The sequence below is a fragment of the Cyanistes caeruleus genome, chromosome 29, assembly GCF_971803275.1.
Source record: "Cyanistes caeruleus chromosome 29, bCyaCae1.hap1.1, whole genome shotgun sequence".
In the NCBI taxonomy this organism is placed as follows: Eukaryota; Metazoa; Chordata; class Aves; order Passeriformes; family Paridae; genus Cyanistes; species Cyanistes caeruleus.
In genome coordinates, this window is record NC_141729.1 from 2,452,380 (window position 1) to 2,477,565 (window position 25,186).

Genomic DNA, 25,186 nt, shown 5'->3' on the forward strand with positions numbered 1-25,186 from the left:
CCTGCCTCTGTTTCCCAGGAGTGAGGCATCCAGGGTGGTTTATTTTGGTCAGCCAGGAGGTGAATAAGGCACCCAGCACTTTGTTCACACTGTCTCCCTGGAAAGGAGCTGCCACACCTGGACATTGTCTGCTGTCACTTGGCAGCACATTGACTTCCCAGCTGGGATAACCAGAGTTCAGGTGATTTGTTCAAGGTCAGTGAGACTCATGGCTGAGCATGAACTGCAGCTCTGGGTGTCTCTGCAAGCAGATCACACTTCACCCTGGACAAAAACCACATAATACTCAGAATTCCAGGGCTAACAGCACAAATCCCGCTGAAAAATCCATGGTCCTGCCTCAACCTTTTAACAACAATCCCTTACACAAGCTGAGAGGTCACAGCTTTTTACCAAACAGTCCTTTCCATGCCTGATGGACTCGTGTTTCATGTTTTTCCTCTCTCTTTTGGGCCACAGATCTACCCTGGAGCCTCTCTTGGAGAGGAGAATATCCACATCTTCCAGAGCTGAGGAGCTGCCCGTGAAAGACGACGGTGACAACAGGATTAGCAAACTCAAGAGGAAGGAGTGGAGCATTAGCAAGTCTCAGGTTATTGTGGAGAAGGAGCCAGAAACAGAACTGACTTCCAAAATGGTAAGAAAACCATCACAATAATGACAGCAGTAATAAAACCCACAGCAGGAGCTGAGTGTTTCCATTGCTCTCAGCCATGCTGGGCAGGGGGAGCTTCATTAAACACTGGGAGGGATTCAAATACCAAAGAGCCTCTGTCATCTGAGTAATTCCCCTTTTTTTTTTAAATTTGGAAAATTGGTGTCACAGGCCCAACTGCAGCTTGGCTGGAGGTACAGATGGAGGCACTGGTGGCCCAGGGAGGGGCTGAACAGAGCCCTGGGGTGCTCTCAGCAAACCCCAGTTCTGTTGGAGGGAAAACCTCAGGCAGGCAGGGATCCAGCTGCCCAGCCAGATGTTGGGTGGCTGTCAGGCAGCACCACTGCACAGATCAAATGTCCTGGGAGGTGCAGGCCCCTTAGATGGACCTGGGAGTTGGGAAGAGATGGTCTGGTGGCTCAGATCATCTGATCTGATCTGATCTGATCTGATCTGATCTGATCTGATCTGACCTGACCAACATCTGGGTCAGCCTGGATCTGCCAGGCTGTGCTCTGTTCCAGTCCCAGGTAGAGGCCACCCTGGGAAATTGTCCTCATGGGCATAAAAACTGTGTTAGACCCTGGGATATTGTCCTGATGGATGCAAAAACTGTCTTACACCCTGAAATATTGTCCTGAGGGACATAAAAACTGTGTTACTGTTTGAAATATTGTTCAGCAAAACCTGTGCTACACCCTCAGGCTGAGGGAATTGGGCACCTGGGTATTTCAGTGCTCCTAATCTCACTTAACTTGGTTGCTAATCTGATTTAACACAGGCTCATTTTTCACAATAAGGAGGAAACACCAATTCCTGTGTTGGCCTTTCCTCTCCCAAATTCCAGCTGGATCTGGCAGGGGCAGGTGATGCTGATCTGTTTTCAGGAGTTCTTATCAGGTCTGAGGGATGCTGCCAGCACTTGGAGGCTGTAGAGTGTTTCTAGGAAGGGGGTGTGTGGTTCCAGGGTGCTGTCAGTGGTACTGGCAGAGTTTCCAGCCCAGGAAAATTTGGGTTGTGGGTGCTGGTGCTGCAGGAGGCCTGGCCCTCTGCCTCTGGAATTGCTGTTGGATGAAATCCCCAGTATTTCTGAAGGGAAGGAGCACTCCAGGGCTCCAGTCCTGCTTCAGGACACTGCAAAGCCCAGGAAAAGCTGCTTTTATGGCTGCTCTGCTCCATGGCTCCAGAGTGAGCACAGGAGTTGGACAGAGGAATTTTCTGGAAAGCCAGAGGGAAGCAAAGACTGCCTGGGCTTTGTGTGTTTTACATCCACCCGTGTGTGGTCCCTTAAATCCTGAACTGCTGATCCCTGGAAAAGAGTTTAATTATGTGCTCAAGTGACAGCCTGCCCTGGGAAGCAATGAATTGATATTTAAAAGGACCCCAGTATTCATGCACTGAACTTTTGGGGCCGCACTGAGGTGACCTCGTGGTTTGAGTGAAGAGCACAAAGGGTGTTAAACTGGAAGGAGCCGGATACAGATTCCCAAATGAGAAGGATTTGCTCTGTAAAGCCTCAAATAGACTCATTTCACAGCCCTCAGGAGCTGCAGGATTCAGTCAGCACCAGCAGCCCTGACCTGCAGCCAGAATTTCATTTTTTCTTTATTTTTTGGGAAGACCTCACCTTCACCCCCCTCCAAAGTTTATTCCCAGAACCGCAGCAGATTTTCAGTGTGGCATCCTGAAATCCCTCCTTAATCTTGTATCAATCAATCAATAAATTGACTTAATTTAACTGCCATTGCTGCTGCTCAGGAAGTGCCAGGGGAAGCTGGACTGTGTCTTGGGAACACAGAGCCAGGGCAGGGGTCACTCCTGCTCACCTGTCCCTGGCTGGGGGTGCTCACCTGTCCCCTGCTGGGTGTTAGTGTCACTGCCAGCTCTGAGTTACCTGGCTGTGCTCACCTGTCCCTGGCTGGGTGTTAGTGTCCCTGCCAGCTCTGAGTTACCTGGCTGTGCTCACCTGTCCCATGCTGGGTGTTAGTGTCCCTGCCAGCTCTGAGTTACCTGGCTGTGCTCACCTGTCCCATGCTGGGTGTTAGTGTCCCTGCCAGCTGAGTTACCTGGCTGTGCTCACCTGTCCCATGCTGGGTGTTAGTGTCCCTGCCAGCTGAGTTACCTGGCTGTGCTCACCTGTCCCATGCTGGGTGTTAGTGTCCCTGCCAGCTGAGTTACCTGGCTGTGCTCACCTGTCCCATGCTGGGTGTTAGTGTCCCTGCCAGCTGAGTTACCTGGCTGTGCTCACCTGTCCCATGCTGGGTGTTAGTGTCACTGCCAGCTGAGTTACCTGGCTGTGCTCACCTGTCCCATGCTGGGTGTTAGTGTCCCTGCCAGCTCTGAGTTACCTGCTGTGCTCACCTGTCCCATGCTGGGTGTTAGTGTCCCTGCCAGCTGAGTTACCTGGCTGTGCTCACCTGTCCCATGCTGGGTGTTAGTGTCCCTGCCAGCTGAGTTACCTGGCTGTGCTCACCTGTCCCATGCTGGGTGTTAGTGTCCCTGCCAGCTGAGTTCCCTGCTGTGCTCACCTGCAGGTTTGTGTGTCTGTTCCCAGCAGGGCCCAGCAGGGAAGGTGCAGAGACCCAAGAGCCTGCAGCTGGGGGACACCAGGCTGAGCCTGCTGCAGGGCTCCTCACTGCAGCCAGCCACCTGCAGCCCTCCCCCCATCACCCCCAAAACCCCCCGGACCCACAGTAAGTCCTGCTGCTGGAATATTGTGGGAACTCTGTGCTGGGGAGGGAGGGAGGGAGGGAGGATCTGCTCTAAGCCACGTGACAGTGCCTCGAGGCTGTTGGAAATCTTGAAAATCAAGGTTTATCCCATGGGAATGCATTTAAAAATGTTTCTGGGGGTCAATGTTGTTATTCCATTTTACAGACGGGGTTTGGGGCACAAACAGTGGGAGCTGAGCCCCAGCTGCTGCCTCTGGAGCCCCAGCACATTCCAGGTGCCCCTGCCTCTGTTTCCCAGGAAAGCAGGGGCTGTCATTTTTGTCAGATGACAGAATTGAAAATCAAGACCAGATCTCTGCCATGTGATGGGAGTGCCTTGCACATCACTTGTTGAAGCTGTGCATCAGAGGAGTTCCAGGGAACGGTTTCTGGGTTTTTCAGTTCCTTTCTTGTTTTCTCCTGTGTTGGCCTGGACAAGAAGGATGGGGAGGGACTTTGCACAGGGTGATGGGACATAGGGGAATACTTCTAAACTACCAGAGGGGAGGGTTAGATGGGATTTTGGGGAGAAATTCCTCCCTGTGAGGCTGGGGAGGGGTTGGGATGGAATTCCCAGAGCAGCTGTGGCTGCCCCTGGATCCCTGGAAGTGCCCAAGGCCAGGCTGGAGCAGCCTGGGACAGTGGGAGGTGTCCCTGCCATGGCAGGGGTGGCACTGGCTAGGATTTAAGGTCCTTCCAACCCCACCCATGCTGAGATTCTCTGAATTTTGGGAAGGTTTGATGAACTCTGAGGAGAACAGCACGTGCAGGCAGTGTGGATGGCTGTAAAGTCATCGAGTCAGGTCTGGAGAAGCATTCCCCAGCAGGTCCCCAGGAGGGAGCTGCACCCATCCCGTGGTGTTGGGGATCAATTCTGTGCCTAAATTATCAATGCAAGTCCTGGGGGTTCTGTTAACTAATGAGCAACAACTCCCATCACATGGCAGAGAGTTCTAGGAGAGCTTACTGGGACACTCAGCTGTAAATGTTCCACCTGAAGGAGATGGAATTCAAGATTTGAAATTCAAGAATTAACAAAATGAATCATTTCAGAGGTTACAAAAACAGGCTGAATGTAAAACAGCGCAATAATCTGATCCTGGAAAAGAAGGGGGTGGGGGGGAAGGGTCTTTTTTCCTTCAGGAAGTTCTGTAGTTGATTCTGCAGCAATGTTTAAGTGTGCTTTAAGGTAAAAATAAGATTCCCTGGGCAGTTCCACCCCTAGAACTCCCTGACTGCTGCATTTCTCAGCCTGCTGCTCTTTTCTGAAAGGAACAGAAGTTCCTGGGTAGGACCTGGCTGTCTTTCTGTGGGTATTAAGTCAGAGTCCAGTGCAGAGAATGATCTAAACCAGCATAAAAATTGTTGTGAGAGGATAAAACCAAAAAAATACCAGGGCAGGGGATGAGCTGGGGAGACAACCAGAAATGAATTTAGGAGCTCTGTGAAGAAAGATCTGCAAAAGGAAAGTGAAACCTCTCTTCTCCTTAGCAAGGGGTTTGATTGCTGGAATCCTTCTGCAGTTTGGGTTCTATCTCCTCCATAGCTGGGGTTAAAATCAGAGTGAGGTCTGAGGGGAGCCCCAGAACACACCAGGTGTGCTGATGGACGCAGTTTCTGCTCTTGGGGGCAGCTCAGAGCCATTTGGGGAAGGGGAAACTCCTCAGGGCACTGGGAACTTGGGGGGGTTCAGCTGGGACCCAGCACATCTGGGCAGGGACCTGCTCCCAGCTGGAAAGAACAGGATATTTAATGAACCTCCCTTAAGAGCTGTGTGCAGTCCCATTTCCTGTCCCTTTCCCACCTTTATTTGTTTTGTTTTGTTTTTCCTTATTTATTCTTATTTTTTCCCTTATTTTTTGTTGTTTCTTCTCTCACTGTTGTTTCCAGGCTTCCCCTCCTTGCAGGCTGATGGGTTGGCCACGCCACCCCCCCCTCCACCCAAAAGCAAACCCTACGAGAGCAGCACCCCCAGGAACTCGGTGGAGGTGAGGAAATGGGAGCTGATGGTGTAACTTTTTAAAAATTCTTTTTTGTTTCTTTTTTCTTTCTCGATTCTGCTGCACTTTTTTTGTATTTTTCACTCCTGGATTTGTCAGCTTCTCTGAGCTGAGCTCCTTGGGGTTACTCCCTTATGGGGAGTCCCACTTATCACAGTTCTCTGGGTCAGGACAAAAACTTCAAAGCCTGTCAGGATTTTGTTTCTTGTGTTTATTAGGATGTTATCACGAAACTTGGCAGGTCTCTCCAGACTTTCTGCACAAGTTCAATTCACTGCAACCTGGCACATTTCTTTCTGATGGTACAGAATGGCCTTGTGGCTCACTTTGGCCTTTGAAGATGCAAAATGGCCCTGAACTACACAGTTCTTTTTTCTTTATTCTTATCCAATCAACTATAGACACGTATATTATTTTTCTTAATGACCCAATGACCTGTGTGCTGCATCGTGGCATTTTCTATCCAATCACCTACTATTACCCAAAAACCTCTAGAAGAAGGAAAAGAAAAACAGTCTAAATCCTCCATCTTGCCTTCTGATTTCTAAATTGTTTTAAACTCTAACTTTTTCACCCAGTGACTTAAGAAACTCTCTAATCTATACACTTACATTTTTAGCTTTTTCTATCTAACTTCAACAGCTGTTTTCATGTATCACCATGAAAACGTGCTTATAAATTTCATGTTATATGAAATTCAGTGTTTTTCTGGATCTCAGAGCTAAGCATCAGAAACAAGGGCAGACACTTCTGTCTCAGACTCCAACAGGTTTTTGGAGAGCAGCTTTGGAGCAGGAGGCACCAGTGGAATTTTTCAAGCTGCTCTTAGAGTGGTGCTGCTTGAAACCTGTCTCATCATTTCACTGCTTCGCTCCCTGAAACCACGAAAGAAGGCAAAAAAGGGGCTTTTTTTTTTGCTTCGGGAGAAGGCAGTGCAGTGCCTTTATTATTTGATTTTTCCAAGTGGGAATTATGTTGTCCTTGGTCAGGAAAAAGGTGGGGGGTGGGGGTGGGAAGAGATACAGAAAACACACCAACAGCAAAAGTTTCACAAACACAATCAGCCTAAAATAGTGCAATGATTTGGGCTGAAAAAGAAGTGGGGGGGAAAAAAAATCACCATTTTCAGAGGTCTCCAATGTCTCCTAAGCTCAGCTGGGCAGAATCTGATTTTTCAAGCCATTAGCGATTTTCAAAAGCCTGTATTTAAATCCTGCCCTTTGCCTCAATTCCAGAGTGATTTGCCTGTAGGAACACCAAATTTCCCCTTTTTCAGTGCTGCATCACTGATGTTTCTGTTACACCTTGGTGTCTCCAGGCTGTCTGGAATCCCTGACATGCAAACACTGAGTCAGAATCGTTTCACCTGACACGAAGATGCTGGTGATGCCAGACTAATTCCATAATTCCATACTGGGGGGAGCAAAGAAAGGATCCTTCTGTGACTGTGAGAGGGATGGTGCCTTCCCAAAACCCATCAGGAATTACCTTTTGCCATTGAAAGCGAGGGATGTCTCTCCCAGTCCAGTTTACAGAGAGCATTTGGGAGTGTCTGAGATAAACTGGGATTTGGCCATAAAGAAGTGATCACACTTAACAATTTCAGCAGCAGGGGCAGACAAGAAAACAGCTCAGCACTTAATTCTGTGTTGTGACACTGGAATAAAGCCTTGAAACACAGGAGGGGGAGGAAGTTTTTCTTCTTTGCCCTTCATTTGGCTGGAAGTGCCTGTGAGTGCTGTGGTGCTGTGCCCAGCAGGGACATCCCAGCTCCAGGGATGCTCTGGGAGTCACTGGATCAAGAGGATGAATCAAAGAGCCGCATTCCCTTGAGCCTTGTAAGGAAGCTAATTACTGCCATGTCCTGGCCTGCAGCATCCCCCTTGGCTGGCAGCCAGAGGGAAAGGATTCACAGGGTTGTAGAGGGAGATTGGGAAGGATTTTTCTGAAGGGTTTTGTTGCTTTGCTCTTGTAAAGTTGGGTCTGTCTTCCTTTGGTTAAAACTGTGCTGAAATGTTGAGTTTTGCCTGAGAAGGGGACCCTGAGACTTGAGTTTTGGCTGAGGAGTGATGAACCACACAAGCTCCTCACTCTCCTGGCCTTTCCCATCTCATTTATTTATAGGATGCCCCTTCAAACAGGCAGAGACAATTTGAAAAAGCCCCCCTTTAGTGCAGCTTTCTGCAAGAACAAGAAACACACTCCAAGCCCTTGGCAGGCAGGCCGGATGTGGCTTGTTTAATCAGAGCTGCCCTTGCTCCCATTTAAGGGTGCTTTGCCATTCTGATTTGAACATTTTGCATCCTTTTGGTGCAGCCCATCCAGCCAGCAGCAGGAAAAAAACTGAATTTTGAACCCTGGAAGAAAATGGCTTTGCTGCCCATTTCACTGATCACCAAAAGGAGAGATAAAAGCTGAAGTTGGGCTGCAGCTTGGGAGCAATTAAAATCTGTCCCAGGCATACTTGAGCAGCTAAAACATTTCAGCTTCTGTTTCCTGCTGAGGATCTGTCCTTGCTTGGCCCTGCCACGTGGAGCTGAGGCCAAGCTCCAGGGTTTGCTCCCAAAAGAACCATTGGGACCTTTTGGGTTTCTCATTTGGGGAAGCAGAACTGCTTCCACTTGCCAGTAGTGCTTTATTTCTTTGTGTTTCCACCTCCTCAGGTTGCTCCACCGCTGCCCAGCAGACGTGAGGCCAAACCTCCCCCTCCACCCCCAAAAACCAGGAAATCCAGCGTGGTGTCCTCGGAGCAGGGGCTGCAGTGAGGATTTGGGGTCACAGCAACGCCCAGCAAGCAGCAGTTGCTTCATTTCCAGCCAGCCTGCTGATCTCCCCTGCCATTCCACCTGGAGTTTTCCTGGGAAATGCCACCAAGGACGTGTTGGCACTGGATTCCCTCCCCTCTGTTTGCCTGTGCAGTGCTGACACATTAATCCAGATGTCTTCCTGCTGGAATTCTCTCTCCTGGTCTTGTCTATCCCGAGTTTCTGCAATCCCAGCAGCTCCTTCCCAGTGTAACTGGGAATCCTGGGGGACATCTCACTGGTGGTTTCCTGGGAGTTTCCTGACTAGGTCAGGGTCTCTGCTCAGCTTGTGCTTGGCTTGATCTCATTTTGTGCTTTTTAACGTGGAAGAAATCACTCCTGGGAATGTTTGAGGTGACAGAAGTTGCACTTTTGCCAGGGCTGGACTGGTATGAGACCCATAAACAGCTTGTGGCCTGTTTATTATTTATCATCAATCTTGATGAAGATTTTGTTTTGTCTTGCAGGAAATAATTTTGTTTGTTAATTCTGTCATTTTGTTTCTGTTTATCTTGTAGGAGTTGGGAAGAGCCACTAAAACCCTGCTGAGGGTGTTGCTCACAGCAGGAATGGCAATTATTGTTGGGCGGGGGGTTCCCAGGCCATTATTGTTCTCCCCTGACTGAAATGGGTTTCTGACCTTACTGAAAAACCAAAGTTTGTTAAACCAAATGAAAAGTTCCCTCAGCAAAGGAAAACCAAACCAAACAAAACCCAACCCGACAAAAACCACCCCCAGGAGGGTTTTGTTCAGACCGAAGTTGTCATTTCCTTTCGTTCTTCCCAATTCTTTTGACGTCAGTGTGACTGCAGGAGCTGCTGTGCTGCTGCCCAGCTCTGTGAGCAGATTGTCCTCATCCCAGAATCATCCCAGATTCCCAAACCTCCGGCTTGGAGCTCCTCTGGAGGTGGCACTGCAGTCACATCCCATCCATCCCCAGCCTCGCTGCTGCCTGCACTTCCAGCTGTCTCCGGCCTGCTGCTTCTCAGGGGAAATCTTGGGAATCTTCCTGGACACCCTGGCCAGGTTTTCCCCCTCTCTGGGGCTTTGCAGGACATGTCAGCTCCTCGTTGTGTTCTTGGGCACAGACACTGCTTGACTTGAAAGCCACTGGGTTTTCTTGTCTTGGTGTTTTCTGCCCGCCCTCCCTGGCGCTATCACCGCGGCCTCCCGAGCCCGGCCTCCTCTGACATCCAACTTCTTGTCTGGGCTGAGAACTCTGGGCAGAACAACAGGATGTGGTCTGAGCTGACTGAAGCACATCTCAACAGCACCGATTGTTAATTCAGAATGTTGTTAATTCAGTGCTTTTCCCCACTCTGAATCTGCTGCCGTTGCTCGGTGCTTTCAGGGCAGGTTGGGTTTAACTCCCTGCGTGAATCAGGAGCACAGGAGGGGTCCCAGGTGTAGGCAAACACACTGAGCTGTCAGGTTCGGGTGTTTCGCTTCTAAGTCACTTTGGAATCCTCTTTCCCAGCCTTTTTCTTTGGCTTTAACAACCTTAACACGTTGAGGTACCTTGTGCATCCAGGTTTTTCCTGGAGAAGGGAACCACTCCATGCACAAAACACTGACAGGAGGAGCTCTGACCCTGGGAAGAATTTTTCAGCTGATTTTTAACCAGCTTTTTACTCTTTTACTCAGCAGATTTGGCTCTGGCTGCGTTTTTTGCAGATTCCAAACAGAATCCTCGGCACCTCTGTGGTTAATTCTCCTGCCATGGGTGAGAACAGTTGTCACCTTCAGCTCTGCTCTGCCTGGAAATCGCTTCTCTCACCTTAAAGTTGTCCTTGGTTTGCTGCTCACAAGTTCAGGTTTCTCCTCTGACTTGGAATCAGAGGCAGCAGCTGATGCTAAAGAGTTCAAGTTTTCCCTTCCCAGGACATTTTGGGCATTTTCACTGACAAATTTGCCAGAAAGGGCTCTAAATTTGGTTAATTTTTTTTTTTTCCCCCCTTCTCACCTTTATTTATATTTTTATTCTAGAGTTTGTAAACTTGTCCACTCCTCCTCCCTTTGGCAGTGTCCCCAAACTGGTGTCCAGTTCTTGTACCTACCTGATAAAAGCTGGCATCACTGGCTCAGAGGTACAAGGTGGAATTTCTGTTCTGTGCCCAAAGGATTCAGGGCTTTGGGTCAATTTTAAGGAAAAAAAATCATCCAGGATGATCATGTCAGATTTTTAAAGGAATAATTGTGCATTTAACTGTGAGGAAGAGCCAGGCATTCAACTGATTTTAAATAAGTGGAATTAAGTGCCCACTCTTAGGAGAAATCCCACCAGAACCCTGATTTTTTAAAGTGGTTGCTCTTTGCTTGGGAACCTGCCTGACTTGAGTTGTGAGATTTAATTTTCAGAGACAATTTAAGGTGTCTCTTCCTTGTTTTTTTTTTAAATGAGGATCATCTCTTCAGATTAATTAAGTGCTTTAGGAAATGCCTCTAATGTGCTTTAAACTGGAGGGTTAAAAATGGGAATAGGAGTCCATAACGATGATCTCTGCACACCACAAATTACAGCAATTTCTACCTGATTTATGATTTTGAATAAACTCTCAAAGTTAAAACATCCACTCTGCAGAAGAGACAAAACCTAATCATATTTCAGAGCCAAGCTGTTCAAAGCTGCTGTGAAATTTTAAGTCTTTGAGGATTTCAGTTTTTCTCCTTTGGAGAAATGTGCTCAACACTTGTTTTCTGGAGCTTTTAATTAAAATTTGTCATGCTGTGATAAATTCCTTTAAAAATGTGACAGGCTCTAATCCACATCAGGGGAAGAGGGGAGCAGCAGCTTTGCCTTTCAGTGGATTATTGGATTAGGAAAGGACACAGATTCCAGGGAGAGCAGCTCTGTGATCTGCAGTGGCACACAACTCCAGCATGGATGTGCAGAGGTTTTTTGGGAACTGCATCCCAGAAAATTCCCCCCTCCCAGCCCAGTGTTGGCTCCAGGTTCACACTGAGTTGGACTTGCAGTGACAACTCCCCAGATTTCCCTCTCCTTATTTATTTTTATCATTGTAAATGGAAATAATAACTTTAAATCTGTAATTTAATTATTTTTTTAATATAGCAAAAACATTCCTGACCTGCTTCTGTAACCTTCTTTTAATTATTTTTATTTTTAATTTAAAAACTTGACCTTATTTTTACTGTTGCAGACCAAATCCTCTGGTGGACCAGGGTGAGCTTTTCCAAAGACTACAGCAGGGAGGAAAAATAACCAAATAATGTGATTTTATGGCTGTTCAAAAGCACGAGGTTCACCTGATTCTTCTCTCTGAACATTAATTCAAGCACCTTTAGCACAGTTTGGGCACTCCAGAGGTTACTCAAAGGAGGTTCACACCTTAACCTGTTTTTCAGGTCCACGTGGTGCTGATTTGAATTTTTAGGCAGAGGTGGAAGCCCCTCACTTAATCAAATGTATATTTGATCAATTTTTCTCACTGTGGTATTGCACAGATTTAATCACTCGAAACCCTGAGCCATGTTTGTGGTGAATTCAGGAGGATTTAGATGTTGTGGGAGGCGTTTTTGTGTGTTCTGGGATATCCTAGGTTGGTGGTTTCATTGCAAACTCACTTTTGCAGACTGCAAATATGGTGTTTGTGGTTTTTTTCCAGTCCTTTGCAACTTAATTGGTAAAAAATACAGTTTTAAGGTGGCTCTGGAGAGAGCAGGAGCTTTGGGAAGGGACTGCAGCTCTCTGGGTAAATGCCACATGATTCACTAAATCTGTAAAGCAAGGTGTACAAATTTTCATGGGGTTTTTAAATGTAATGACTGTTGTAAAGTTTGTAAATACATTTTTAAAATAAATGTAGTTTTCATGACTGAACCAGAAAAAAGGGTAGTAAAAGTCTTTCTTCCATGGACCCCTGATGGAGAGGGGAGTTAATTCCAAAAGTAAATGTATCCTTTTATCCAAATTTCCTTGCTGTTTTACCCAGAGAGGAGTGAGAAGAGGCCACAGTTTTGTCTGGACACATGAAACAAAAGTTGTCACATCCAAACTTTCCCTGCAGGACTCAAAGCAGACCCTGCTCTGCTGCTCCCACTCTGGACTGGGATATGTTCTCTTTTACATAAATCAATAATCTACACCACAATTTTCCACTATTTTAATGCAATTTATTTAATTTATTTAACATATTTAATGCAATTTCAGGGTATTTATTCACATATTGAGCATTTGAGGAGGAATTTATGTTTACAAAGTTTTGGAACCTCACTCTGGCTCTGTGGCTCCATTTGACTTTTAAACCTTCTTTCTTCTGCCTTCTCCCTCCATCAGCCTCTCCTGTAACCACACACCAAATTCTGGGTTTAAAGAGCAGAAATGACTTTGAGGATGGGGTTTTTGGGTTTGGTTTTGTTTTTTTGTTTTGCTAAAACACCACAGAGTTGAAGGCCTGGGGTGCTTTGGATGGAAAAGAACCGGGTGAGTATCTGGGGGTTCATTCCCTGAAGCCCCTCAGTGAGGGGGATTTTTGTGCTCCTTCCCACCTTCCCCAGGAAATGATGATAATTGGAGTTTTTCCATGGGGTGGAACATTTCCATCCCCTCCCCTTTCTTTCCCTGTTTAATATTCCTGTAGCAGCTCCAGGAATTTGTTAGGCTGGAAAAGCTGGGTGTGGAATAAGCTTCCTTCTTTTCAGTGCTACGGAGCAGCAAGAAATGAGAAGTTCCAGAGCAAACCTCAGGGTCTGGTGGGGTTTGGTCCTTTTAGCTGCACAAAGACAGGCCAAGTTTCCCTCAGCGAGCCAGAAAGGACTCATTTCAAATATCCTGGTAATTATTCCAGTGTGTTTTCGTGCCTAACTTCATCTCTTGCAGTGAAAAAAATACTTAAATACAGTAGATTAATGCTGCTGGCAGCCATGGGCCATGATTCCAATACATGCTCAGTACAAATAGGATTAAAGATGAGCTCAAACCATATTTATTTACGTAGTTTCTGCATGAAAATCCAGTGGAATTTGGGCTCTGCATGACTGTTCCTGATTTTATGAGCCTTTTCTAGGCCTGGCTCCTCGGTGAGAGGCTGGAGAGGCTTTCAAGCACTCAGAGCTTTGGGGTTTGGCTTCAAATTGGAAGCAGAGGCTGAGCTTTTGGGATGGCCCAGGGACACTGCCTGGGAAGGGGTGGCCATCTGGCCATGGAGGTGTTGCTGGGTTAATGAAAAAGCCATTTCTGCCTGAGAGGGCTCCCTGTTTGTCAGGGAAGGCAGACGGGAGGTTTGTGCTGTCGCTGCTCTGCAGCAGCTGCTGGAAATTTCCCAGTCTGGGACCTTGGGAGCAGCAGCTTCCATCTGGCTGCTCCTGCATCCTGAAACCTGGGACAGCTCTGGGACAGCAGGGACAGTTCTGTGACAGCCCAGGGAGTGCCCTGGAACAGCTCTGGGACAGCTCTGGGACAGTAGGGACAGCTTTGGGCACTGGGGACAGCTTTGGGGCAGCAGGGACAGCTTTGGGGCAGCAGGGACAGCTCTGGGACAGCAGGGACAGCTTTGGGGCAGCAGGGACAGCTCTGGGACAGCAGGGACAGCTCTGGGACAGCAGGGACAGCTCTGGGACAGCTCTGGGACAACAGGGACAGCTCTGGGACAGCAGGGACAGCTCTGGGACAGCAGCAGGGAGTATCCAGGGAGGGATTTGGGAATGGAGCAGGTGACAATGAGGGACCTGTGCAGGTAATTTTGGTCCAGCGGGAGCTGTCCCTGCCCATGGGACAAGGTGAATTTTAGGGCCCTTCCAACCCAAACTGACCTGAGATTCCATAATAAGGACAGAGATTTTTTTTCATCCTTCCTCATGTGAGCTAAACTTTACTTCCTCTTCCTCCTCCACCACCCTTTTCTCCCTCCCCTCATGTATTTTCTTTAAATTTTCCCATAGTGATGACAGAAAAACCACATTACTCACCATGGCTTCCTTGAGATCCCTGATCCTGGGATTCTGCTGCGAGCCTGGGCACTCACTCTGCTGCACCTCCTCTAATTTTTCCATTTCATTTGCAATCTGGATTGGAAAAGTGACACAAGGAGGTGATACTAGCTGTAGAAAAGGAGATTTTTCTGCCAAAAACAGTTCTACCCCAGGTACAATTGGAAGTGAAACTGTTCCACTACGCTGCTGAAATTCACCTTTTCCTCAGGAACTCCAGGATGCTGGAATGAGGAGGAGGCAGACATGAAGTACAGATTGGAAAGGAGGGGAAAACCACCGGTGGACAGAACCTTCCACAAGTGCTTTGTCATTTAATTGCTGAGCATCCACCACAAGCAAATTGCCATAATTTTAAGGGAACTGGAGGAGTTGTCATAAAATAACCCAACAGAACACTGGAATTTAGGGAGAGGATGGAATCAGATTTTACCTGGACCTCAGACCTCCATCTTTCCCCTGGAGCTGGCTGCCCAAATTATTCCACAGTGCTTCAGTGAACGTTCAAAGAGATTTTATACACAGTGATTATGAAAATATATATATATTATTTTTTCTCCACACAACAGAGCTACAATGTGCTGTTCTTTGTGCCAGGCTGATATCACAAATATCACCTCAGCCCTTATTTCCCAAACCCTACTTCAAACAAAGCGTTTATCCCCAGACCTGGGGGACAGACACAGGGACAGGTGTGGAGGGAAGCTTTTGTCGCCTTTTTGGCTGCGTTTTTGCAGGCCAGGGTTGTTTCCCAGCCCAGGACCCACCTCCTGGAATGGTCCCAGCAGGACCTGGGCGCTCCTCTTGCCCCCTGGCTGGAGGCCGTAGGACCAGTGCTGCGCCAGGCACAGCCCCACGGCCAGCACACACAGCAGGACGCTGGCCACCATCCTCCTGGCCTTCTCCATCCTGGCAGAGACAAAAAAGCACCTGTCTGCTCACAAAGGCACGGCAGCTCCATTTGGACCTTGGAGAGGGACGGAAATGAGGCATTTTTCGGTCGCAGAATGGTGGAATGTGCTGGAAGGGACTCACAAGAGTTGTGGAATTCCAGCTCCTGGCCCTGCACAGACACCCCAAAAATCCCACCCTGTGCCTGCTCCTGTTCTGATCTGCACCTCCTGGGCAGGAGCCCCATCTGGATTTGCAGCCTCTCCAGAAGTGTGGATTAGCTCACTTGAAAGAGATTGGACATCTGAAAAATTTGGCTGAAGATCTAAATTAGGATTTCTGAGTTCCTGGCATGTGTGGACCTCAAAGGTTGCATTCCCTGGTGGTGTTTGGCAGATGTGTTCAGCTGGTTCCTGCTCTGATGTCCCTGCTCCTTAAAAACTGCCCTTTGCAGTCTCTCCTAATCTAATTTTTTTCTTTTTAAGAGGAGCATCTGCAAGCACTGGATAAATAAAAAGGGAGTGTGTGATGCTATTCCAGCACATTACCTGCTGCCTGAGAGAGGTTGAGGAGTAAACTCCAGGAGCTCTTCTGCTCTGGAAAATGTCTGTCAATGTGCTCTCACCTCCCTTTTTATATCCAAGCACCCCAGTGCCACCTCTCCCAGCAGATTTTTCCCACTTCTCCCTCCCAGGCTGCAATTTTGGTGTTACAGTGGCTGTCATGCAGCACAAGCAAAGCCCATAATTGGAACACCCCTGTGCAGCAATTAAATTCAGCTCCTTTCTCTAAGAGCCATAAAAGTAACAGCCTTGCTTTTAAGAGGTTATAAATCCCACACTGGGATCCAGCTGGTCCTGCTGGGAATCACAGGAGCTTTTCTGTCACTGACTTCTGGCTCCTTTAGTGAAAGTTCTTGGGTGAGTTTGAATTTGTTGAGGGTGTGAAATGGGTGAGGAATTGAGCTCTTTAAGAATCCTGGAATATTTTGGGTTGGAAAAGACACTAAATTCATCTATTTCCACACCTGTGATGTGCAGGGACACCTTCCCCTACCCCAGGGTGCTCCAAGCCCCTTCCAACCTGGCCTTGGGCACTTCCAAGGATGGAGACTCCACGATCCAGGCAACCCCTCATGCCCATCTTCATTTATGAAGGAAACAAATCCTTGGTGCTCAAATGGAGCCTGTGGTTGCTCAAGTGCCCAGAGCAGTTTGAAATCCTCCTCCTTAATATTTAAATTCAGCTGCCTTGGTGTTCTTTGCTCTGTGAAATGCCAGGTGGGATTAAACTGGATGGGTCTGTGACTGTAAATGAACTTTGTTGGCATGATGGAATCTCTGGTGTGAATAGGATCCCAAAATGCTTTTTAGAAGGGTCTGGAGTGACAGGGACAAGGGGGAATGGGTTTAAATTGACAAGAAAGGAGGTTTAGGTTAGGAAGAAATATATAATTTGGGTTTTATTAGGACAAATTCCTTCACTGGGAGGGGCTAGGATGGAATTCCCAGAGGAGCTGTGGCTGCCTCTGGATCTGGGGAAGTGCCCAAGGCCAGGCTAGAGCAGCCCAGGACAGTGGTAAGGGTCCCTGGGGGTGGAACTGAGGGAAATGATCCTTAAGGCCTCTTCCAACCCAAACCATTCCATGATTCCCCGTTTTTCAGTCTCGAGACGGAATACTGAACACTGCAGGTTTATAAAGATTTATTTGCATGCAGGAGTTCAGTTCAGTAATTTTGACTGCAGAAATCAGATTTTTCCCCACCTGGCAGCTCCTCTGCCTTGCTGTGAGCTGTTCTGTGCCACCTGATAATGTCTCGTGTTCCCTGCTCTCCAAACTTCCCCTGCTCTGGCTCCCATGACCTCTCGAAGCTTTAATGGATTAAAGTGATTTAATAAGTAAATAATTCAGGGAGGATTTGGTGACTCTTAGTAGAGTCATTCTTCCTGCCCCCGTGCTCCTCCCACTCCTGCAGGGGCAGCCAGCACTGAGCTCAGCTCAGGTGGTCAAGCTGAGAAATCAGTTGGGGTCAGGGGGAGAAATGTTCTTGTTCGTGTGGATTCACCCAGGAATTCTCCCGTTTGGAGCCTCCTTCCTCCCCTGCTCAGCCTTGCAAAAATGAGATTTAGAGGTAAAAGCAGATTTGGTTTGGACATTTAAAGAGAACTTTGCCTAATAATTGCACTTTGTTATCTACCATTTACCCTGGCTCTGATGAGTCTGCCCTGAACAACTTTTTCTCCACAGGTTTCTGGTGCATCCACAGGAATTGGACTTTTATGGGTCCCTTCCAGCTCAGGATATTCCATGATTCTCTCATTATTCTGACTCCCATTATTTTATTAAACAAATATTAAAGGTGGGCACAAAAAGGGTGAGGAGTCTTGGAGAGGAATGACAAACCAAAAACAATTCCATGCAAATTCTCCCAATTAATGGATCAGAACCCCCACAGCACAATTGTTTTTCCAGCAGGTATTTTATGCTTTAAACCAAAAAATTCTTCTCACACGAGCCAGGTAAGATTTAAGTTTTTTATTCAAATGAAAACAACCAAGCCACTTTTCTCTTTCACACTTTTTATTAATGCAACTTAAATTAGCTGGAACCTGCAAATTCTGCACAGGGCTCTTCACACAGCTCTGTCCTGGCAAAAGAGGTACCTAAAATCCAGCTGCGAAAAATGGTGCCACATGCTGTGATTATTCCATAGTGCTTCAGTGAAAGTTCAAAGATATTTTATACACAGTGATTATGAAAATAGATATATATATATATATTTTCCCATACAATAGTTTTACTTCTGCCAGCTACAAAATATGATAAAGAAAAATAATTCATTTGTTTCTCTAGCCCTAGGAATCTTCTTCTACTGCAAGAGACACAACATTCCCACTGAAAGCCATGAGGTGGGAGAAAGGACTCCAAAGTCACACTGCAATATTTCCCTGGAACCTACAGGCCATTTCTCCAAGGATATTGTGTTGTCCTAGAGCCTGATCCAGAGGGATCTGCAGGAAATAATCCCAATTCAGAACCTCGTGACTCTGGGATTTTGAGCCTCGCAAGTTCACATCACTTGCCTGAGTCAAATGAACTTGAAAAGGAGGGAGAATCCTGCAATTCCCCCAAGACACGGCCTCTCCCAGACTGGTGGCAAAGCAGCATTTTTGTAACAACAACTGAGACTACAAGACGACAGAAATTGCACTGCAAGGGAGAGACAACCCCCTGAAGAACTGTGGAACTCCAGCTCCTGTGGGACTCCAGCTGGCATCCACTGGTTCTTATTCCTCCTTTGTATTTCTACAGTAACAGCTTGATTTCCTTAAATTCAAGGTTAGTTTTAACTTTGGGGTGGTTTAAGCATCTGAGGTAAGTTCTTGATGCACCTTTTCTTCATTTATTTTTTTTATTTTTTTGGTATAGTTTCTTCATGTGCTTTTTGATTGTGTGTAAAATAAGGGTGGTATGAGCTGAGAACTCCATGGATCCTCAAGGGAAGCAGCTCCTTGTCCACATCCAGGGGTGCTGAGGCCTCTGCCCTGCACAACTCCCCCCATAAGCAGCTCCAGTTGCTTCCAGCAGGTGTGGGAGGGCAAGGAGGGCACCTGGCCCAGGCAAGATGCTTTTACAGCCACCTGAAGCAGCCCAAACGGAACAGGGAGATCCAGCTGGGAAAAGGATGATGCCCAGGGAGCTTTCAGGGAGTGTTTTTGCATAGTACATGGAGGGGAAACAGGGAAAGATTCACCTGCTGAGGGCATGAGGGGAGGCTGGAGAACAAGCTGGGGCCCCTCTGCCCTCTCTCTGCTTTGGTGACAGCTCTGTGCTTTCCTCTCTGCACTGTATTCACCACTAAGGGTGAAAACTCTGAGGAACTCCAGCCTGGAGTGCTCAGGACATGTGAAAGCAGGATTATTCTCACCAGCTGTGATTGACAGTGAATCTCCACACTGGTTTGGAGAGGATTAATTAAAGACATCCAATTTCTGAGCAGGGATGTTCCCATCAGCTTCCACCCCAGCAGAGACCTGAGCACCCCCGGGGACATCGAGCCGCCCCTGGCATGGACACAGACTGGAAATACACCTGTAAACCTCAACTTGGTTGCTACTGTACAGGAGTAACATCTTCTATTCATATTGCAGCTACAGATTTAATAAATAGAATTGCATATATTGTGCTTTATAAATTAAAATGCATTCCAAAGTGAGGCAATGCTAAACAATGAAACCATTGAACCCTTTCCCCCCCAAAACCGGCCACACTCTCTGGTTTCAGCACCAGCCCACTTCCTCACTCTGCTCACAGAGGTACAAACTCTCTGCTGGTACCTCTGAAAACAAAAATCCCCTCCCCAAAAGTGATCAAAAAGTTTACCTAGGCACTACTGCAAATGTAAGGTGGCTAATAACCAGAACTTTAACTCAGGAAGGGGAGGAGGTGAAGAAAGTCACAATGAATGGTTGGATTTCTTCCTCTTCAGCATGTTCTGGCCCCTATCTGACACTCTGGGACATGTGCAGGGGTGTCAGCATCTCCTCAAAGATGGCTCCTTTCACATTAGATCCCCTCAAATTTGCTTCTTGTAGGTCACAACCTGACAGATCACAATTCTGAAGGGGGAAAGGAAAATTAATATTAACTGAATAGAGACAGAACTCTGTTCAAAAGTTTAACTCCGTTTCCCTTAACTCCAATTCAACTTTGCAGCTGGAGAAAAGCCAGCAATCACCTAAATTACCATCTTTTTGTACACATACGTATATATATATATATAATATGTACAGGAAATGAATGCTAACTCACCTCCAAGTCAGTCCCTGCCAGCGTGGCTCCTCTGAGGTTGCAGTTCTTTAGTTTGGCGTTTTTCAGCGTGGCCACTCGGAGGTTAATCCCTGTCATCTGACTGCCCTCCATGTCCACACCCTTCAGGTTGGCACCTGCAACACACCCACAGCGAGGGCTGGGAGGGAAACCCAGACACGCAGCAGCTCCAGGTGATGCTTCCTAAGAGCTGGGGAAGCTGGGAGAGGTCATGGCAGAATTGGGAATTTCATGATTATTTGGCAGAAGCAGGCCAGTGAACTTCTGCTACATGAATGTACAGGCACAGGGCTGTTTCCAGGGAATAATTAACAGGCAGAAACTTACCTTCCAAATTAGCTTTAATGCCTGAGGGATCTTCAAAGTTGCAGCCTTTCAGGGATGCTCCCTCTGCGTTGGAACACAACATCTTCACCCCCTGCAGGTTTGCACACTGGCAGGGATAGGATGTGAGTCATGAGGGTGTGAAGATAAATACCAAAAATCAGCAGAACACAGATTTAAATTCTAGAATTGCAACTGAACCCCCACCAAAGCACAACCCCCCTGTTACTATGAGCAAGCACTGCGAGTAGAACAATCACAGAAAATATTGGGAAACTGATTTTTTTTTGTTCCAATTCCTGTTTCTAGAGACAAGTGCAGGGCAGCCCAGGCTGCAGCATCCTTACATCCAGCACGGATCCAGAGAGGTCAGCTCTCTCCAGGTTGGCACAGCACAGGTTGGCGTGGGCCAGGTTGCAGCGGCTCAGATTGGCCATCTTGAAGTTGATGTAGCGAAGATCCAGGCGGGAAAGGTCAGCTCCGCTGAAATTCAGACCCTGGAAAAGCCAGTGAACACCCCAAAATGGTCACAGAAGGGAAAGGGGAGGTGGACATAGAAGAATTAAAAGAAACAGGTCTGGGTAGTTGTGTGTAAACAGATGTACTGAAACACTTCCAGTACCTTAAAGGGGCTGGTAAAAAGATGGGAGAGACTTTTTATATGGACAGAGAGTGCCAGGACAAGGGGCAATGGATTTGGAGATCAGGTTTTGATGAGATATGGGGAAGAAATTCCTCCCTGTGAGGGTGGTGAGGGGCTGGGATGGAATTCCCAGAGCAGCTGTGGCTGCCTCATCCCTGGAAGCATCCATGGCCAGGCTGGAGCATCCTGGGACAGTGGGAGGTGTCCCTGAGATTGGAACAAGATTATCCTTAAGGTCCCTTCCCACCTCAAACCATTCCAGGGTTCTAGATGAACATATACTCACAAGAGCATTCATTCTATTACATAACACCATAAAATGTAATTGCAAAGCTCTTGAGATTTGGGGATTTCCTTAAACTCTGGTTTTAAAGTGCAAGAGGGCAGGGTTGGATCTGGTGTTAGGAAGCAATTCCTGGAGTTCTGCTGGAAAGACAAAGGCTGAGCTCCCTCACCTGACAGCGCAGCTCGGATTTGGTGGGTGTTGCCAGCAGGAATCGCACAAACTCCTTCCGAGAGATGGGAGAGTGATCCTCAGCTGGCTGGGAGTTCTGGGGAGAGGAGCAGGCAGGGAGTGAGTAACACATTCCCTGGGAGAGCAGGATGTTCATCCAGGGCTTACAGACAGCAAGGTACCTTAATAGCGATTTCCAGGTGTTCAATGAGGGAGTCGATCCCAAAAAACCTGGCTTCTTCCAAAACCCCTACAAACAAAGCAGTGCTGGTTATTCCAGGGAACTGCTGATCTAGAGAGCAGCACCCTTCTCTCCCCTTACTGGAGAACACACACACATTATACTGGATGTAACTGGGGAGAGAGTTTGCTTGCAGCTAAAAGGAAAAACAACTCAAGACACAACATTTCCAACACCAGCATTAGGTTAAAGAGATGAACTCCAGAATTCCAGATATTAATCCAGTATGGATTTTTAATGCTCCAAAGAGAAATAACCAGCCTATCCTTGTTAAAGCAAGCACATGGAGCTGCACTGCTGAGACTCAATCCACCAAAAGGAAAACTCCCAACCACGGGGATGAGCACACAAAGCTCCCCCTGGCCTCACCATGGGCACCTGAGGGCAAAGCTTTAATTCCAAGGAGGAATAATTTAGGAGATGTCAGACAGGTAATACCTACCTAGCAAATTAATGCCATCATTTACAATGAGCTGTCCGTGACGCAAATAGTTCAAAATGGGCTCAAAATACTCGGGACTGCGGTCAATGAGGAAAGCTCCTCTAGGATCTTGCTTATTCCCCCAAGCATCTGTTTCCACAACATATATATATATAAAATTACTTTTGATGTAGTAATAGGAGAGCATTTGCTTCAGTTTTCAGAGTTTTTTATTACCAAAGGGGACTGGAATAGCAAACATTCCACTTGGAAGGGCGGTTTGGAGAGAGAAGGAAGGAAAAGAGGAGTGGGGGGAAAAAGATCAGCTTAAAATGAACTTGTTCCTGCTCTGAGTAACTGAATTTTTACCACATACAAAGAATCATGGACAAAAGCAGCACTGAAATTTTAGTGTGATTGTCTCCCCAAGGCTGCCTTGTGCACAGTTTGCTCACTGGTTCTGCTGACAAAACTGAGGAAGATGCAACAAGATGAAAACCTCAAATCAGAGAAGCAAACAAAAAAAGGACCCAAACTACTGACAATGGATGGGAGCTGTATTTGCAGTTTGTGAGGATTACATTAGGTGCTGAGATGACAAACAGAGAGAAATAAAGTTATTAAAAATAATTCTCTGTTCTGCTCTGGTAATTTAATACACTTTAGATATTTTACTTTATGAACAAGAGCCTCAGCTTGACAGTGACTTTTGCCTACTTTGCTCATTTATCACGTAAAAATAGTAACATTTATCTCAATATACTCACCTTTGTCTTTGAACATGTGTGCCAACATACTGTCAGGTTCTTTGTTAACCAAAGTGCTCCTAGAAAAAGAAAGCAGCCCAGCTTTACTTTTCCTTCATCTGTAAATGTTTAAGAATTAATTTCTTGCAAAACTGTGGTGGCAAATACAAAATACAGAGAAAGCTGCAGGGGTCAAAGACCTTCACAGGAAGTTACTTTTTAAGGTCTTTTGCTTTACTGAAATGAAGGTTTTGAAGACCATTTTTACCGGGTGGTGGTGAAATATCTGCCTCCCACATTGAGAGTCAGCCAGTCTGTGTGGGACCCTGTCAGCTCCTCCTGAGCTCTCCCATCAGTCTGAGGATCTGCAGAGAAGAAACAAAGTAATTACAGGAAAAATTGTGAATATTCTTTAATTACAAAGAGGTATCTTCTGAAAACACCACAAACTAAAATCTTAAGTTTAGATGAAAGCAAAATCAACTCTATTAAATAGAAAGTTAAATATAAGAATTACAGACTCACCAATGAAGGGCTCCCCTTCACAGACAAACAAAACATCATCATCCCTGAGACAGGAGGGGGCAGAGGGAAGAGAAAAAGAAGGTTAATCATAACTTATTGTTCATCTAATCAACAGTGGAACCTCTCCTGATTACTTTCAGATACATCATGACCACTGGCCATTAGCTGGAAATTCTGAATCTGATTTTTATCTGTATTTTGCAGGTTCTACTGAATTGGAATGGACTGACTTCACCAGAGATTTTATCTGCAGCAGCCAGGTACCAGGTAGGGACCACTTGTGTAATCAATTAATCCTTACAGAATAATTGCTTTTCTCCCCAGTCTGGGACTATTCTGTGAAGCCAAAGCAGTGACAGAATTTGTCTCCTTTACAGACACACCCCACACCCCCCCCCATTACAGGACTGACTGGAACAGTGAGGATTTCATGGCACAAACATTGCCCTGGAGGAGCTAAAAAGGCCCCAAACACAGCTTGTATCAAGTTCTGAATCAATAAATGGTTTGAAGTTAAAAAGACACAAAAGGACCTTTGGCCATCCTGGCTGGGAATGTTTCTAGGGAAAGCACTGTGCATTGATTAAGGGGGATTAACAGGTTAGTCTCTTAATCCACAGCCTTGCTTTGCCTTTTCCTGGCTGATCCTCACCTAATCAAAGCAATATCATCAATGAGCCCCCCTTTCCCATTGTAGACGCTGGTGGCTTTTATCCCAAGCTTGTTGCTGGCCACAGAGAGCAAATCTGAGAGAGTCCCATACACAGCCACGACCTGAGGGAGGAGAGAAGAGCGGAGGCTGTGAATAAAAACAAACCCCTGAAACTGTGCTCCAAAATCCCTGTCCCTTCAGAGTTATCAGGGCTATTAGAAGGAACAAAATCCATTTGGATCCTGACCAAGAAACAAGAGAAAAGACCAATTTTGCTGCTGAACACAAAACCAGGGTGATTTCGCACAGCTCCCACCAAAACTCACTGCAACAGCAGCAAGGGAATAACTGTTGGTGCTGTAAGAATATAATTCAGTTATTTATTTTCTCTAAAGAAATACTGTTACTTGTTCTGTTCCAAGCCTCTCCCAAATGTACTTCCCTCCATAAAACCAAGGATTAAAGGACAAGCACATGAACTGTCTGCATTCAGGATGTGGATGGGAAAATCAAGATCACAGACAAAATTTAGCAGAAGTGCAAGGCTGAAATGCAGTCACATGAACTCCTGCACGCCAGGCCAGGGTGGAAATAGCGGGATCATGGCCAGAATTAATAGAATTGCACCTTAAAGCACAGTCACGTCAACGTCTACACTCAGAATGTGGATGGAAACACCAAGATCACCGACTCTCAGTGGAAATGCATCCCGAGGCCTTTTGCTCTGCTGGACAAGCACTGGTTGGGCCTAAAAATCACTATTATCGGTCTTGAGACGATTTTGAGCAATTAAATGCGACTATTCTCAGGTTACCCCCACGCAGGGTCAGTCTCCCCTCAGAGCCCTCATCCCACAGCTGGGCCTCACACGGGCAGCCGGACGCGACTCCCTAAAGCCACCAAGGGCCTCCACTCCCGACATATCCCGTCTGTCGCGATTCCCCGGCGATTCCTTCCCCAGGCAGCGAGGGGGGACCCAGCGCCCCTCCGGCACCGCGCGGCGCAGGCTGGGCTGGCCGGGGCGGCTGTGGGAAGGGCGGAGCGGTGCGGGGCGGTGCGGGGAGCGGGACCCGGCCCGGCCTCACCTTCCCGTTGCGGGCGCTGCCGTTGACGAACAGCGTCACCCGCCTCATGCTGCGCCCGCCGCCGCGCCGACACCCGGAAGGGGCAGGCGCTGACGGGCAGGCCCCAGGGCCAATCAGCGTTGCGCGGCGCCGCGTGCCCGCCCAGTGGGCAGCGAGGAGGCGGGGAAAATCGGGGCGGCAGCCAATCGTGACCGGAAGGAGCGTTTATATTTGCATAAACGCTCTTTGATTGGTTGTTGCCCGTCACGTGCGC

General features: G+C 47.2%; 3 protein-coding genes across 10 annotated transcripts in view; 1 reads left to right on the plus strand and 2 right to left on the minus strand.

The window, feature by feature from the left end:
* The window catches only part of DOCK5 (dedicator of cytokinesis 5), a 73,167-nt gene extending 61,145 nt beyond the window's left edge, over positions 1-12,022 (plus strand). Inside the window, exons 49-52 of one of the 3 annotated variants that reach the window (XM_086865203.1) lie at positions 460-637; positions 3,210-3,348; positions 5,257-5,354; positions 8,030-12,022. In XM_086865203.1, the coding sequence (XP_086721329.1) occupies positions 460-637; positions 3,210-3,348; positions 5,257-5,354; positions 8,030-8,131 (517 nt within the window). In that variant the 3' untranslated portion in view covers positions 8,132-12,022. Of the gene's footprint in view, positions 1-459; positions 638-826; positions 3,187-3,209; positions 3,349-5,256; positions 5,355-8,029 lie in introns of those variants that run through there. The other 2 variants (XM_086865204.1, XM_086865205.1) reach the window with 2 other exon arrangements.
* A 272-nt stretch (positions 12,023-12,294) lies between these two features.
* GNRH1 (gonadotropin releasing hormone 1) lies at positions 12,295-15,044 on the minus strand. Its single transcript, XM_023940748.2, has 3 exons — positions 14,888-15,044; positions 14,100-14,195; positions 12,295-12,474 (listed from the first exon to the last, which is right to left on the minus strand). The coding sequence occupies exons 1-3, from the start codon at positions 15,026-15,028 to the stop codon at positions 12,433-12,435; spliced, it is 279 nt and encodes a 92-aa protein (XP_023796516.2). The 5' UTR covers positions 15,029-15,044; the 3' UTR covers positions 12,295-12,432.
* Positions 15,045-17,574: 2,530 nt separating this feature from the next.
* Positions 17,575-25,184, minus strand: KCTD9 (potassium channel tetramerization domain containing 9). Of its 6 annotated transcripts, none has more exons than XM_086865659.1 (12): positions 24,934-25,184; positions 23,849-23,970; positions 23,197-23,240; positions 22,940-23,036; positions 22,693-22,751; positions 21,947-22,075; positions 21,446-21,513; positions 21,265-21,360; positions 20,514-20,663; positions 20,170-20,275; positions 19,825-19,958; positions 17,575-17,686 (listed from the first exon to the last, which is right to left on the minus strand). In XM_086865659.1, exons 1-12 carry the CDS (start codon positions 24,979-24,981, stop codon positions 17,645-17,647), a joined length of 1,095 nt encoding a protein of 364 aa, XP_086721785.1. In that variant the 5' UTR covers positions 24,982-25,184; the 3' UTR covers positions 17,575-17,644. The 6 variants fall into 6 exon arrangements, with proteins under 6 accessions (XP_086721785.1, XP_086721782.1, XP_023796437.2 ...); XM_086865656.1 differs by having other exon boundaries at positions 17,575-19,631; XM_023940669.2 differs by having other exon boundaries at positions 17,575-19,631; positions 24,717-24,998.
* Between the last annotated feature and the right edge of the window lie 2 nt (positions 25,185-25,186).